The 13,074-nt window shown below is 37.9% G+C and overlaps 1 protein-coding gene across 4 annotated transcripts in view; it reads right to left on the bottom strand.

Annotated features, from left to right (window-relative positions):
• The window catches only part of CBR4 (carbonyl reductase 4), a 158,614-nt gene extending 146,147 nt beyond the window's left edge, over window positions 1-12,467 (bottom strand). For all 4 annotated transcript variants that reach the window (XR_011994199.1, XM_072719736.1, XM_072719737.1 and 1 more), the window contains exons 1-4: window positions 12,091-12,467; window positions 10,138-10,258; window positions 9,070-9,206; window positions 6,917-7,051 (exon numbers count right to left, since the gene is read on the bottom strand). Coding sequence is in view for 3 of the 4 variants with exons in the window: in XM_072719736.1 (XP_072575837.1) it covers window positions 6,917-7,051; window positions 9,070-9,206; window positions 10,138-10,258; window positions 12,091-12,232 (535 nt within the window). In the remaining variant the exon portion in view is untranslated. The remainder of the gene's footprint in view (window positions 1-6,916; window positions 7,052-9,069; window positions 9,207-10,137; window positions 10,259-12,090) is intronic.
• Between the last annotated feature and the right edge of the window lie 607 nt (window positions 12,468-13,074).

The raw sequence follows: 13,074 nt of genomic DNA, 5'->3' as shown, positions 1-13,074 counted from the left end.
GAGAAAATTTTATTTTAGATTTGAATAACAAAGCTTAGTAACTAATTGATCTTTAAAAAGTCAATAACATTAGACCGCGAATAATAGCCTAATTTATTATTTTCCCTGTTTCTTGCTTTTCCTGTTAAGATTTGCCTCTGGAAACTCCATTTGAAGGTGACCAGTTAAACTAACATAAGAAGAAACATTTGTTAATGTTGTTGTCAGTTCTATTAAAAGATCTGGTGATGAATCTGGTTGAAACTACTACCTAAAATAAATAAATAATCCATAAAATCAATTTAATTCCTCTACTTCAACCTGCACTTTGCTCTGACCAATTAAACATATTCATACTATGAATCCTGCTAAATATATATGGCCATCATAAAAAAGGCCACCCTATGAAGTGGTCACATTTTTAGCAATAGGTTTTTTTAAGTACAAATTGTACTAGAAAGTAAGATCTTTAGGAAAGGCTATATAAAACACTCATAAAACTTCCCTTTGTATACAAATTGGATTCCCCATTACTTAGCCTGTTGCCTTGACAACTAATTCACTCTGACAAAATTAAGCATTCCTTCTATGGTGTTTCCATAGCATCATACATGTTCATCTACTGTACATTCATCATATAGCACTATAATTGTTTATATGTTCTTTCTCACTGTACTTAGCTCCTTGTAGCAGAAATATCTTTTTCTTTTTTATAATTTTGGAACCCTTGCACATAGGAGACACTCCAGGAAATCTGCTGAGTTATTATGAGTTAGAAACACTTGTGTTATCCTTTTATCATTCAGCTTTTAAATCATGATAAACTGGAATTAACTCTTCATCACCCACACTACTGTAATCCCTAACAGAGGGAAGCAAATACATGCAACCCCAAATCACAAATAATCTATTCTGTATATGGCTAAACTAGGCTAATACTAAAATCAATCAGGTTGCATAAACATACATAAACAGAAAGCAGTGTCAAAATGACAGTACAAATTTTGGATTATCTTTTTTTTTTTAAGATTTTATTTATTCATTCATGAGAAACACGGGGTGGGGGGAGAGGGGGAGAGAGAGAGAGAGAGAGAGAGAGAGAGAGAGAGAGAGAGAGAGAGAGAAAGGCAGAGACACAGGCAGAGAGAGAAGGAGGCTCCATGCGGGGAGCCCGATGTGGGACTCGATCCTGGGACTCCAGGATCACGCCCTGGGCTGAAGGCAGGGGCTAAAGCGCTGAGCCACTCAGGGATCCCCTATCTTTTTTCTTTTTTTTCTAAAATGGTTATATCTAAACCAGAGTCATTTATCAAATGTTCATGGATTTGGAATACTTGAATTTAGCTAGTCTCTGTGACTAAACAATGAACTGAGATGAAGACACATAACAGAGTACAAGGGTTATCAGGACATTTTGACATTTCCCTAAGCCTTGCTAGTTTGGGATCACTGCCAAATAAAACACAATCCCAGCACACAAGCTGGAACCATTAGTGACTTGAAATGGAATCGTGGCAAAGGTCTACTCCAGTCTACTCTCTTACAAACAACCAATGAACCAAAATGTCTTTTCTGTATATGGTAATCAATTCTTTAATACCTACAATAAGCTAGGTCAAAGATTCCATGGCTAACTGGCAGAGGTATATGAAAACAATCATTTTATTTAAAAGTCGAATAAATACCTACACCAAATTTTTTTTTTTAAGATTTCATTTACTTATTCATGAGAAACAGAGAGAAGCAGAAGCAGGCTCTCTCTGGGGAGCCCTATGAGGGACTTGATCCCAGAACCCCAGGACCACGCTCTGAGCTGAAGGCAGACGCTCAACCACTGAAGCTACCCAGGCACCCCCTTACAACAAATTTTTATCAGACCAAAGAGTGGTACTACAGGTTGAAGTTTTAGCACTTTATTACACTCTTTAACTAATCTAGGTAATCTGTGTATGGTTTTGGATTTTTTCTAATATCCATTTGGTTCAAGGACAGTTTATACTTTTTCTAATGCCATGGTTCTTATGTCCTTGATAAATTAAACTTTTGTTTACATTATCTGTATTCTGCTGAACTGATGATTCACAAAGAACTCTAATTTCCAGATAAATGATTTTTTATTTTATTTATTTTATTTTTATTTTTTTGATAAATGATTTTTTAAAAAAGATTTCATTTATTTATTTGACACAGAGAAACAGAGCACAAGCAGGGAGAAACGTTGGAGGGAGAGGAAGAGGCAGACTCCCCACTGAGCCAGGAGCCCAATGTGTGGTTCCATCCATGGCTGAGATCATGACCAGAGCCAAAAGCAGAGGCTTAACTGACTGAGCTACCCAGGCGGCCCTAGATAAATGATTTTTGATGTTATTGTGGGACTTCTTGAGATTTTTGAAATACTAAACTATGTTTTCTTAAAACTAGAATCTACTTTGTTACATGGTTTCCTTATAAATTTGTGGAATCCCAGATACTCAAGGTAGCATTCATAATTTTCATTTTGTACTTCTAACTGGATTAGTACTAATTTTATACATGTTTAACTGGTCTGGACACTTTGGAATGCCACTTGGGCAAGGTTTCTGACTAATCTTAAAGTCATCATAATTATTACTTGCACATTCACCATTTCTAGCCCTATTTTGGCAGAAAAAAATATGTACAATTATGAACATTTTGCATTTCATGCTTAGGAGAATGTAGTATGTTTTTATGTAGGTATTTTAAAGAAATTTCAACTGCTTCTATAATCCTGTGAACTAAACACATCTTCTGATAGATACCTATATGCTGCATTGTTTCAGTCACTTCTGGGAGGCCCTGTAATGTTAGTAGATCAGAAAAGAGACTGGCATCTAAAATATGGCCTCTTTCTTGCCTAGGTGGCTCCTTTGGCAAAGCATCCAACTCTTGATTTTGGCTCATGGTTTCAGGGTTGTAGAACTAAGAAGCCCTGCATCGGTCTTCACACTCAGCAGGGAGTCTGCTTCTGTCCCCCTCCCTCTGCATATGTTTGTGATCTCTTTATAAATAAATCTTGTTTAAAAATTAAAAAATAAAATAAATAGTTGCTCAGGAAACTGAGCAACTTAACCTTTTCAAGATGAGCTTTGGCAAAAGTTTTCACTTATAAAGATTCTGCATTCTTATTTTGGTCAAAGTGGAGGTTGGTTTTATAACTTTGTCTTGAAGATTGTTATCAATACACTCACATTTCATCAGTCTTTCCCTTCGTCTTGAAGATTACTTAGCACACTGTGAAAATTTAAGTTGAAGGAGGAAATTTCAAAATGAGACTTAAGTGATTGTAGAATGCCTGGTGTTCATGTGTACAGGTGACTACTGAGTGGAATAGAACTTTTAAAAATTTAAGGTAATCAATTTGAAGACCAACAAACCAGCTGTAAGTTGTATATTTTAATTTATTTTAAAAGCTTAGCATAAGTTAAGAATTGGAAAATTTCTTTAGCCTTTAGAAAGCTAATTTTAATTCCAATCATTGTTTTAATATTTTCCAATTATCTGTAACAGACAGATCAAGTTAATTGGCTTTGCATCCCATTTAATCCATCAGTATTTTCAAGCTATGAGGAATGTCCAAAGTAAGCACAAGAGAAAAGGAACAGGTGCATAATAATGTTCTACTTGTCTTAAGAAATCTCTGATTTTTGTGCAATTAGCCCAAATCAAACTTGCTTTGTCTTACAAGTGAATTGCATCTTTATTGGCTTGAATTTTCTTACATCTTTAACAAGAATATAAGTGTTCCTGATAGATTTTCTCCAGGAGGCTAGCTCTACTGTAAGCTTCCCCATGTGACTTCTACTATTTTGAAAATTTTTAAACAGCCACATCTATTAAACAGTCATCTTCATTGTTGGCCACTCCAACATATGCCTGGTTTTAGAAACCTTAGTTCCTCTAAGCAGTGCCTCATGCATACATAATAGTACTTTCTGGTGCCAGAGTATTCAGTCTCATTTCTGTTACCATGTCCTACCACTTTCTTCCTCCCGTGCCATCACACAATGAGCCTCAGCACCTCCATTTATTCATTAAAGAGACAATTACAGATAAAAATCACTGTTAAAATCTTGCTACTTCATAAATTGACTTCTAAAAAGATGTTTCTTTCTCCTGAGCCTGTGTAAATATCTTTTTATCCTTCAAACTTTTCTTTGTATTGAAATTCTTTTTTTTTTTTTTTTTTTTGCATTGAAATTCTAACATGAATCCTGGATTGCTCTCTAGGTCTAGGGTACAATGAGGTACAGTGAAAGGCATGTTGTCTATTTTGAAAACAAACATCATGTGACCCCTAGTAATTCTTTTTCTGTCAGAATACCAACTTTCTGGAGAAATCAGTATGTCAATTATTGGTTGCTTGGTGAAATGTGTAAATGACATCACATATGCAGCCCTCTTTGATTATTTCCTCTTGTTTATACTATTATTAAAAGCATGTTGTATAATAGATTTACTCAAATATTTTAAATATAGAGAAATATTGTTTCTGTAAGATACACAAGAAATACATTTAGGCAATATACACATTACTTGGAAAGCTCTCCTTTGGGATGCCTGGTGGCTCAGTGGTTGAGCATCTGCCTTCAGCTCAGGGCATGATCCCAGAAACCCAGGATAGAGTCCCACATCGGGCTCCCTGCATGGAGCCTGCTTCTCCCTCTGCCTGTGTCTCTGCCTCTCTCTCTGCCTCTCTCTCTCCCTCTCTCTCTGTCTCTCTCATGAATAAATAAATAAAATCTTAAAGAAAAAAAAAAAGAAAGCTCTGCTTGGATAGTGACAAAATCTAAATTAATTAGCAAATGTATCCCAGTGAGCAATAAATCAAAGAACATTCGAAGAAGAGAGAAGGATACTTAAAATGGAAATAGTTCTCCAAAACTATACAATTTGGAGTTCAACAAGTGGATATGTTACCAACACCCACTCCCCAACCTAACCTGAAATTCTTACATTCAATTCTTAAGAGGTCTTAATTTTTAAATGAGAAATTTCTCTTGTGTTTTCAGTCTGAGAGTAATCATTTACTAGAAAATGCAATGTAGGGTGCCTGGGTGGCTTAACTTGATTTCAGCAAAGATCATAATCTCAGGATCATGAGATCAAGAATCATGTCAGGCTCCACACCCAATGTGGAGCCTGCTTAAGATTCTCTCTCTCCCTCTCTTAAAAAAAGAAAAAAAAATGCAATGTGGTTTATGCAAACAAAACAGCCTGGCATTACTCTTGGTCTCTTCCTTGAGGGTAGTACAGAGACTGGCAGTGTGGGCAGGTGTAGCCATTTTAGTCCTGTCAAGACACAGTCATGCCCTCACACATTATACTACTCAAGAATTCAGTAACAGTGAAGATTTCATGTTCCTATTCTGATACTCAAATATGCCTGGTGATGGCAATGTACTTACAAACACAGGAACAATCTCTGCTATTGTTGTACAAAGCCATAAGGATACATAAACTATATTCTAAAAGAAAGTAAAACTGTCACTATTTGCAAATGACATCATATATATACATACATATACATATAAAGAGTCCACCAAAAATATACTAGAATAAATGAATTTAGTAAACTTGCAGGATACAAAACCAATACAGAAATCTGTTGGATTTCTATACACTAATTATGAACTAGAAGAAAAAAATTTTTAAAAAATCTCATTTACAATTACACCAAAAGGATAAAATACTTAGGAATAAACTTAACCAAGGAGGTGAAACCTAATACTCTGAACCCTGTAAGACACTGATGAAGAAACTGAAGATGATACATATAAATGGAAAGATATTCCACGCTTATGGATTAGAAGAATTGTTAAATTGTCCATACTACCCACGGTAATCCCTATTAAAATACCAATAGTAATTTTTCACAAAACTAGAAGAATCCTAAAATTTATATGGAATCACAAAAGACCCCAAATAGCCAAACTTACTCTTTCTTTCTTTCTTTCTCTCTCTCTCTCTCTCTTTCTTTCTTATGCAATCACTGTACCCAATGTGGAGCTTGAACTCACGACCCCATGATTAAGAGTCACACGTTCTACCAACTGAGCCAGTCAGGTGCCCCCACCCAAAATAATCTTGAGAAAGAAGAACAAAGCTGGAGGTATCAAGATCCCAGATTTCACACTATATTATAAAACTACAGCAATCAAAGCAGTATGGTACTGGCACAAAAACACATAGATCAATGGAACAGAATGGAGGCCCAGAAATAAACTCTCTTTTTATATGGACAATTAATCTATGACAAAGGTGACAAGAATTTACAAAAAAGAAAATACAGTCTCATCAATAAATGGTGTTAAGAAAACTGAACAGCAAAAGAAGGAAACTGGCTATGTAAATAGCTAAGAAATGGAAACAACCTAAATGAGCATTCATGATAGATGAATGGATAAAGAAGATGTGATACATATATATACACAGTGGAATATTACTCAACCATGAAAAGAAAAAAACTTAGCCATTGGCAACAAGGATGGACCTAGAGGGTATTATGTTAAGCAAATAAGAGAGAGAAAAGGACAAATGACATGATTTCACTTGGACGTGGAATCTTAAAAACAAAATGACTCAACAAAAACAGAAACAGACTCATAAATAACAGAGAACTGATGGTTGCCAGAGGGGAGAGGGATGGAGGGACGGGCAAAATATGTAAAGAGGATTAAGAGGTACAAGCTTCCAATTATAAAATAAATGTCATATGGATAGAAAGTACAGCATAGGGAATATAGTCAGTAATACTGTAAAAACTTTGTATAGTACACAGATGGTAGCTAACCTATCATGGTGAACATTTCATAATATACATAATTTTTGAATCACTATATTGTACATCTGAAACTAACATAATATTGTATGTCAACTATACTTCAATTTTTAAAAAAAGAAAAACGTTTTCACTGACCTGGTGCAACTACATTCACTCTAATTTTCTTTCTTGCTACTTCTTTAGCAAGAGCACGTGAAAATCCAACTAGTCCTCCTTTACTTGCACTGTACACAGACTGGCCAGAATTGCCTTTTAAACCAATAATACTTCCTAGAAAAAATAAAACAAAAGCAAATTTAAACCAATTAATGAGTTATTTGAATATTTAAATAATTTACAGTTAACAAAGCACAAACCATTTTGCCTTGTCCTTTGCTAAAATTAGGAGTTCTAAATACTGTCATTTGAGTAATAAGACTTAGGGCTGGAGTCTGCTTCAGATACAAAAAGAAAACAAGTTCTGAAAGAAGCTCATGTAAAACCTCAAATGTCAGGCAGGGGCTTGAGAGCTGATCCATTAAGTAAAAGAAACCCACTCTCATCTCTGAGTAGGTCAGATATGGTTCTATAAAGTGTCCAGTAGGAAAGATTAAAACCTGGCTGACTGATTTTATGGGTTCTACAATGCCGACATGAGAAGGTATTCATTTCTACCTAAAAATATAGTTCATGTGAAGATAAATCTCACTAAATTTGAACTACCATCAATCTAAGTTAGCAAAGGTTCAACTGGCAGCCCTGGTGGCTCAGTGGTTTGGCGCCGCCTTCAGCCAGGGCCTGATCCTGGGGACCCAGGATCAAGTCCCGCGTCGGGCTCCCTACATGGACTACTGTCCATCTAGTCAGGAAGTGTTAACCTCTGAAATAATCAGTGAACTTTCTAAGAGTTTAAAGTAGTCCTTTCTGTAAAAAGATTCTCTGACTTGCAATTATGTACCTTTAGCACAATTTTAAAAGCTTTGCATATATACGAAGGACTGAAGTGGGCTTTTAAAATATATCTAAAAAGGGAATAGTTTAGTGTTAAACAAATAAACCCACATTATCAGGTGATATAAATGGGCCAGTAAACCAGCTTCTGAGAATGCAAAAACATCACCTGGCTGTGTTGGAAGGTAAAGGTCGACTAATCTTTCACTTTTTAATCATTTACTAATCTTAATTCTAAGAAACTGATTTCCTACATTTTTAAGGGTTAACGTCAAAAATGTCCTAATTCTTATTAGCACAGTATTCTTTTTTCATTTTCCAAAGAGAAAAACCGTACATTTTGGCTTGGAAAGCCATTTCCTAAATTAAAACAACAGGGCCATTTACTTAAATGGAGCGGCATTCTCCGTTTATGGCCTTTTAAGGTATTACTGATTAAAATTAAAAGGCAGGGGATCCCTGGGTGGCGCAGCAGTTTAGCGCCTGCCTTTGGCCCAGGGCGCAATCCTGGAGACCCTGGATCGAATCCCACGTCGGGCTCCCGGTGCATGGAGCCTGCTTCTCCCTCTGCCTATGTCTCTGCCTCTCTCTCTCTCTCTCTCTCTCTCTCTGTGTGTGTGACTATCATAAATAAAAATTTTTAAAAAAATTAAATTAAAAGGCAGACAATATGCTGCTATTTTCAAATTGCCAAACTGAAAGGAAATTTTAAGTCATTTTGCGTTTTAAAGTCTACAAGCACACACTACACGGTTTATCTGCCCCATGGGTCAGATGAACTGAAGACTAGGAGTTACTTACATTCATTTGAAAAAAATCATCCCCTTCAGAAAACTTCCTCATAAACCTGTGTACTATATTTATAGTAACACATGCAACTGCTACAGAGATCATTTTTTAGCCCCCACTATCTAAAGTTTTTCAATTCCTTATCCATATTTTAAAAATTAGGTATCACATGGAAAATCAGGATGTCTAATTTCTCTTAAATGGCTGGCAAAACAGAGACCAGATCTGTGCATAGCAACAATCAACTGCATCTAAACAGTGGCTGCCCTGGCCTTTCCACATGGCCTCTGGACACTGAAACTGGGTATCTTTTGTCATGTATCATATGGCTTGTACTGTCATTTTTCTAATACTGGTGATGTCATTCATTTAACATCTGCTTGACCACTAGAGAGATGTAAATTTGCAATTCCTGTTTTACCCATTAACTGTTTAATTAAATCCTGTTTCCACAGATAGTAAAAAGACCCATTTCATCCAAGTTTCACACGTGACTAAGCTCCAAATTAATCAATTAAATATTTTTATGGCACTATGAGATAAGTCTAATTTCACAGGTGAAGACTCACCTACATTAACAATAGACCCTCTCTGCTGCTGAATCATAGTCTTCAAGGCAGCTTTACAAGTCAACATGGAACCCAAGAGGTTAGTATGAAGCTGAGATATCATATCTTCAGTTTTTGTTCTTACTAAAAGGCTGTCCCTACAAAAAAAAAAAGAAAGAAAAAAAAAAACAGTAGCACGTAAATTAAAAATGAGATAAAACAAATTTTAAAGATAAGAATACATGATATTTTAACTGAAAGTAGAGTATTAGAAATATATTTGGGCTAGAATACCTACAGACTCCCACTTTAAACTGATTTTAAGGGGCACTAAAATAACTCATAAATCAGAACAGATAAACTTAGAAGACAGGTTGAATGGCAAATATTCCTAATCACTAAAAGTAATACCATGTAGCCAAAATATCTTAAACGAACTAAGCAACTGCCATTATAGTAAGCCCTGTTTAGCAATAAAATACATTATGCTAAATATTGTCCTAAATTCGTCTTTTAAAAAGAAAAAAATACCTAACAATAAAATACCTCTAATACAAGTTCATGAACTTACACAACGGTGACAGAAGCCAGAATGGTGGTTATCTATAAGGAAGTATTAACTCGGAAGAAACTGCTAGAGTGCTGAAAAAGTTCTATAGTTCAATATGGGTGTGATTACAATGTTAAAATTCATCGAAATGTAACCTTATTGTGTATCTCAATTTATATTTTATAAGAAAAGAATGTATAGATTGACAAAGTTTTAAAATATATACACATATATATTTTTTAAAGATTTTATTTATTTATTCATGAGAAACACAGAGAGAGAGAAAAGCAGAGACACAGGCAGAGGCTGGCTCCATGCAGGGAGCCCCAGGCAGGACTTGATCCCAGGACCCCAGGATCACGCCCTGAGCCAAAGGCAGATGCTCAACCACTCAGCCACCCAGGTGTCCCTTCATATTTTTTAAAATACATATTTTCTTCCAATTAGAAGTAGAGCAAGTTAATATATTTACTCATACCAATCAAAGACATGCTAGAAAAAAAAAATGTATGAGAAGTGTACTTAAATTTGTGACCAACCTGTTAATTCCAGCAGCATTTACCAAGAAATTAACTCGACCTAAATTTTTCTCCATTTCTTCAAATGTATTTTGAACATCGCGTTCTTTGGCAACATCACAGCTAAATGCCAAATGATCTCCTATACAACAAAGTTAAATTAGCATTATTTATAAATTATAAGTTCAACTTAAAAATTATTCAATATACATTTGTTAAGCATCTACTATGAACTAAGTCTGTAATTACCAGAACCTAGAGATTAAAAAATGATTATGTCATTTCTGCTCTCAAGGAGTTCAGTCCAATAAAACTCCGGTGGGGGGATGGATGGAGAACAAGGAGAAGTAATACTACAGAACTAAATCTTAAAACTTTTTTTTAGTCAAAAAATGGTAGGGCCTTTTTTTTGTGTTAAGGCTCTGTAAGATTAATCTAATAATATTTCTGGCTTTGATGGTGACCCCATGCTACTCAATTCAATAGTGTTCTGTGTAATATAGTTCTTTTTTGAAATTTATGTCTAATTCTGGTCCTAAGAATAAACCCTAGGGTTTCTTCCGCTTTTTTTTTTTTTACTATGGCATCTATGTTACAATAACTATTATTCAAGACCGACCATTACATGGCAGGAAGCTACAAAAAGAAAAAAAATGCCAAAACTAAAAAACACACAAAAAATAACTTTTACTAAAAACTGTTACTTCCCTTTTTTAAAATGCCCACTTTTTAGAGAGGCTTAAACTTCAGAAGAATACACTTCAAAGAAAGCATTCTCTTTAATAACACATCATTTTAATACTTTAAAACGTATATTTTTTTGGAAAACTAAACAACTGCTTATTTTCTGGCTGACTTTACCTAGTATGTTAACACTAAAATTACACTTTCACACTCCTCTGTGACCCACTGCTGGCATTCATCTGAAACTTGGGCCACAATAACCCCTGGAAGCTCAACCAACAGTTTTAACCTATTCTAGCAAACACTAATGGCTTGGGATGATCCCATAAGGAAAACCCACTTTCTCACTCCTTTGTCACCATAACAGAGGCAGTGAATATGAGCAGCAAGAAGCATTCACTAAAATTCTCCTGGCTCCGTAACTTTTTTATCCCCCTCTCTAAACAGAGTCTAGTATTTTCACAACCCATGTGCAGAACTAGGGTGAACAAATCCTAATGTTAAAGGATGCAGCCTCCAGGTGCCTCCCCAGGCCTCTGCTCTTCCCAGTGCTTTCCTGAGAGTGAATGAAGCGCACCAGAGCCTTCTAGTAACTCCATTACCGCATCTTGGCATCTTTCCTACATCCTGTTTCTCCCCACTATCCAGAGACTTAAATTTGCAAAATAGTGCAAAAAACAATGACTAATCCATTACTAACAAACCAAAATAATTGGATTTTAAATGAATCTGAAAAATCTCAAAAAAAAAAAAAAAAAAAAAAAAAAAGAACCTGAAAAATCTCAATGCACCATTTGTGAGAGCCACCAGAACGATTTAATGACCTACTGAGCGCTTATGGATGTGGGAGAGCCAGAACAAGAACGGACGGAGTCCGTCTATGACACGGCTCTGCGCCCTCGCCCGCGTCCACAGCCTCGGCAGGACCGGCAGGACCCGCAGGACCGCAGGGGCCTCCGCGCCCAACTCCTCTGGGCCCAGGTCTCCTCCCTCCAGACAGGCAGGTGAGCAGGAGCCTCAGGGAGGTGGGGGCTCAGTTCACGGGCCTCCCAGGAAACCCCAACGTGCACCCCTCGGCGGCCGGCCGCGCGGACACGCTCTGCGGGGAACCGGCCCGTGCGGTTCTCTGCCCGAACCCGCGTCCACACTCGCGACCGGGTGCTCCTGGGCGCGGGAAGCCGAACTCTCCTGAAGCTCAGAGCCAGGAAGGCCAGACCTTCCCGTTTCACAAACGAGGAAACCGGAGGCGCTCGGGCAGCAGCCACACGGCCGGACAGCTCGGTTACCTACCGCCGAGCTCTCCGGCGGCGGCCCTGGCCCCTTCCAGATTTCTGGCGATGACGGCCAGCCGGTAGCCCTTCTGGGCCATCACCTGGGCCACTGCCCTCCCAATGCCCCTGGAGCCTCCGAAAACTGCACACACGCGGTCCATGGCGGACTGCGGAATCGCGAACTCGGAGGAATGAGGGCAGGAGTAGCGACCCCTTTCCAGATGTTCTCTGCCTTTTAAACCATGGAGGCTCCAAGAGAAAGAAAAAAAAAAACAAAAACCCAAAACGCCGAGGGAAAAAAAAAAAAAAAAAAAAAAGCACCGCTTTAGACCTCCTGCTGCTGGACTTGGGCAACCCGGTAGGCGGGGAAGAGGCGCGGAGAGGATGACGTCTACGCATGACGTCAGCGCGCACAGGCTACCAGGCCCAGCGCCCTCCGGGAGACACTGCCTGAAAGAGCCCCGGCGGTCGAGGACTGGCCTGCGCTGCATGCTGGGACTTGTAGTCTTTACTTGGGAGTGGAAAAGGCGTGGGCGCACTGTTTGGTGAGAAAGTAACGAAGGCGGGTTGGAGTGACCTCGTAGCCCTTGGGACGTGAGAGCCAGTATTAGAGTTCAGATGACCTGCCATTCCAGTTTGCCTGGAAATAATGAGGTTAAGACGCTGGACTTAACGTTTTAAAATCAGGAGAGCCCTGTCAACGGAGATAAATTGATTATGGTAGTTAAAACCCAGAATATACATTATTCAGAGTTCCATTGTCTGCCTTTCATCCAAGATTTGGTTTTGGCTAGAGACTAAATGCCCTGCCTATTGAGGAGTGGTCCCCAACTATTAGACTCACGCAAAACCTATCCTACCTGCTCCTCCCCCAAAGTTACAACAGAACTAGACCTCACCCCATGTGGACATTACCTTTCATCTCAAAGGGTGTTGCAAATGCAGTGCCCTGTCAAGAACAGGATATATAGGGCACCTGGGTGGCTCAGTGGTTGAGCGGCTG

The sequence above is a fragment of the Vulpes vulpes genome, chromosome 9 (assembly GCF_048418805.1).
Source record: "Vulpes vulpes isolate BD-2025 chromosome 9, VulVul3, whole genome shotgun sequence".
Classification (NCBI taxonomy): Eukaryota; Metazoa; Chordata; class Mammalia; order Carnivora; family Canidae; genus Vulpes; species Vulpes vulpes.
This window is presented reverse-complemented; position numbering and strand designations above follow the sequence as displayed.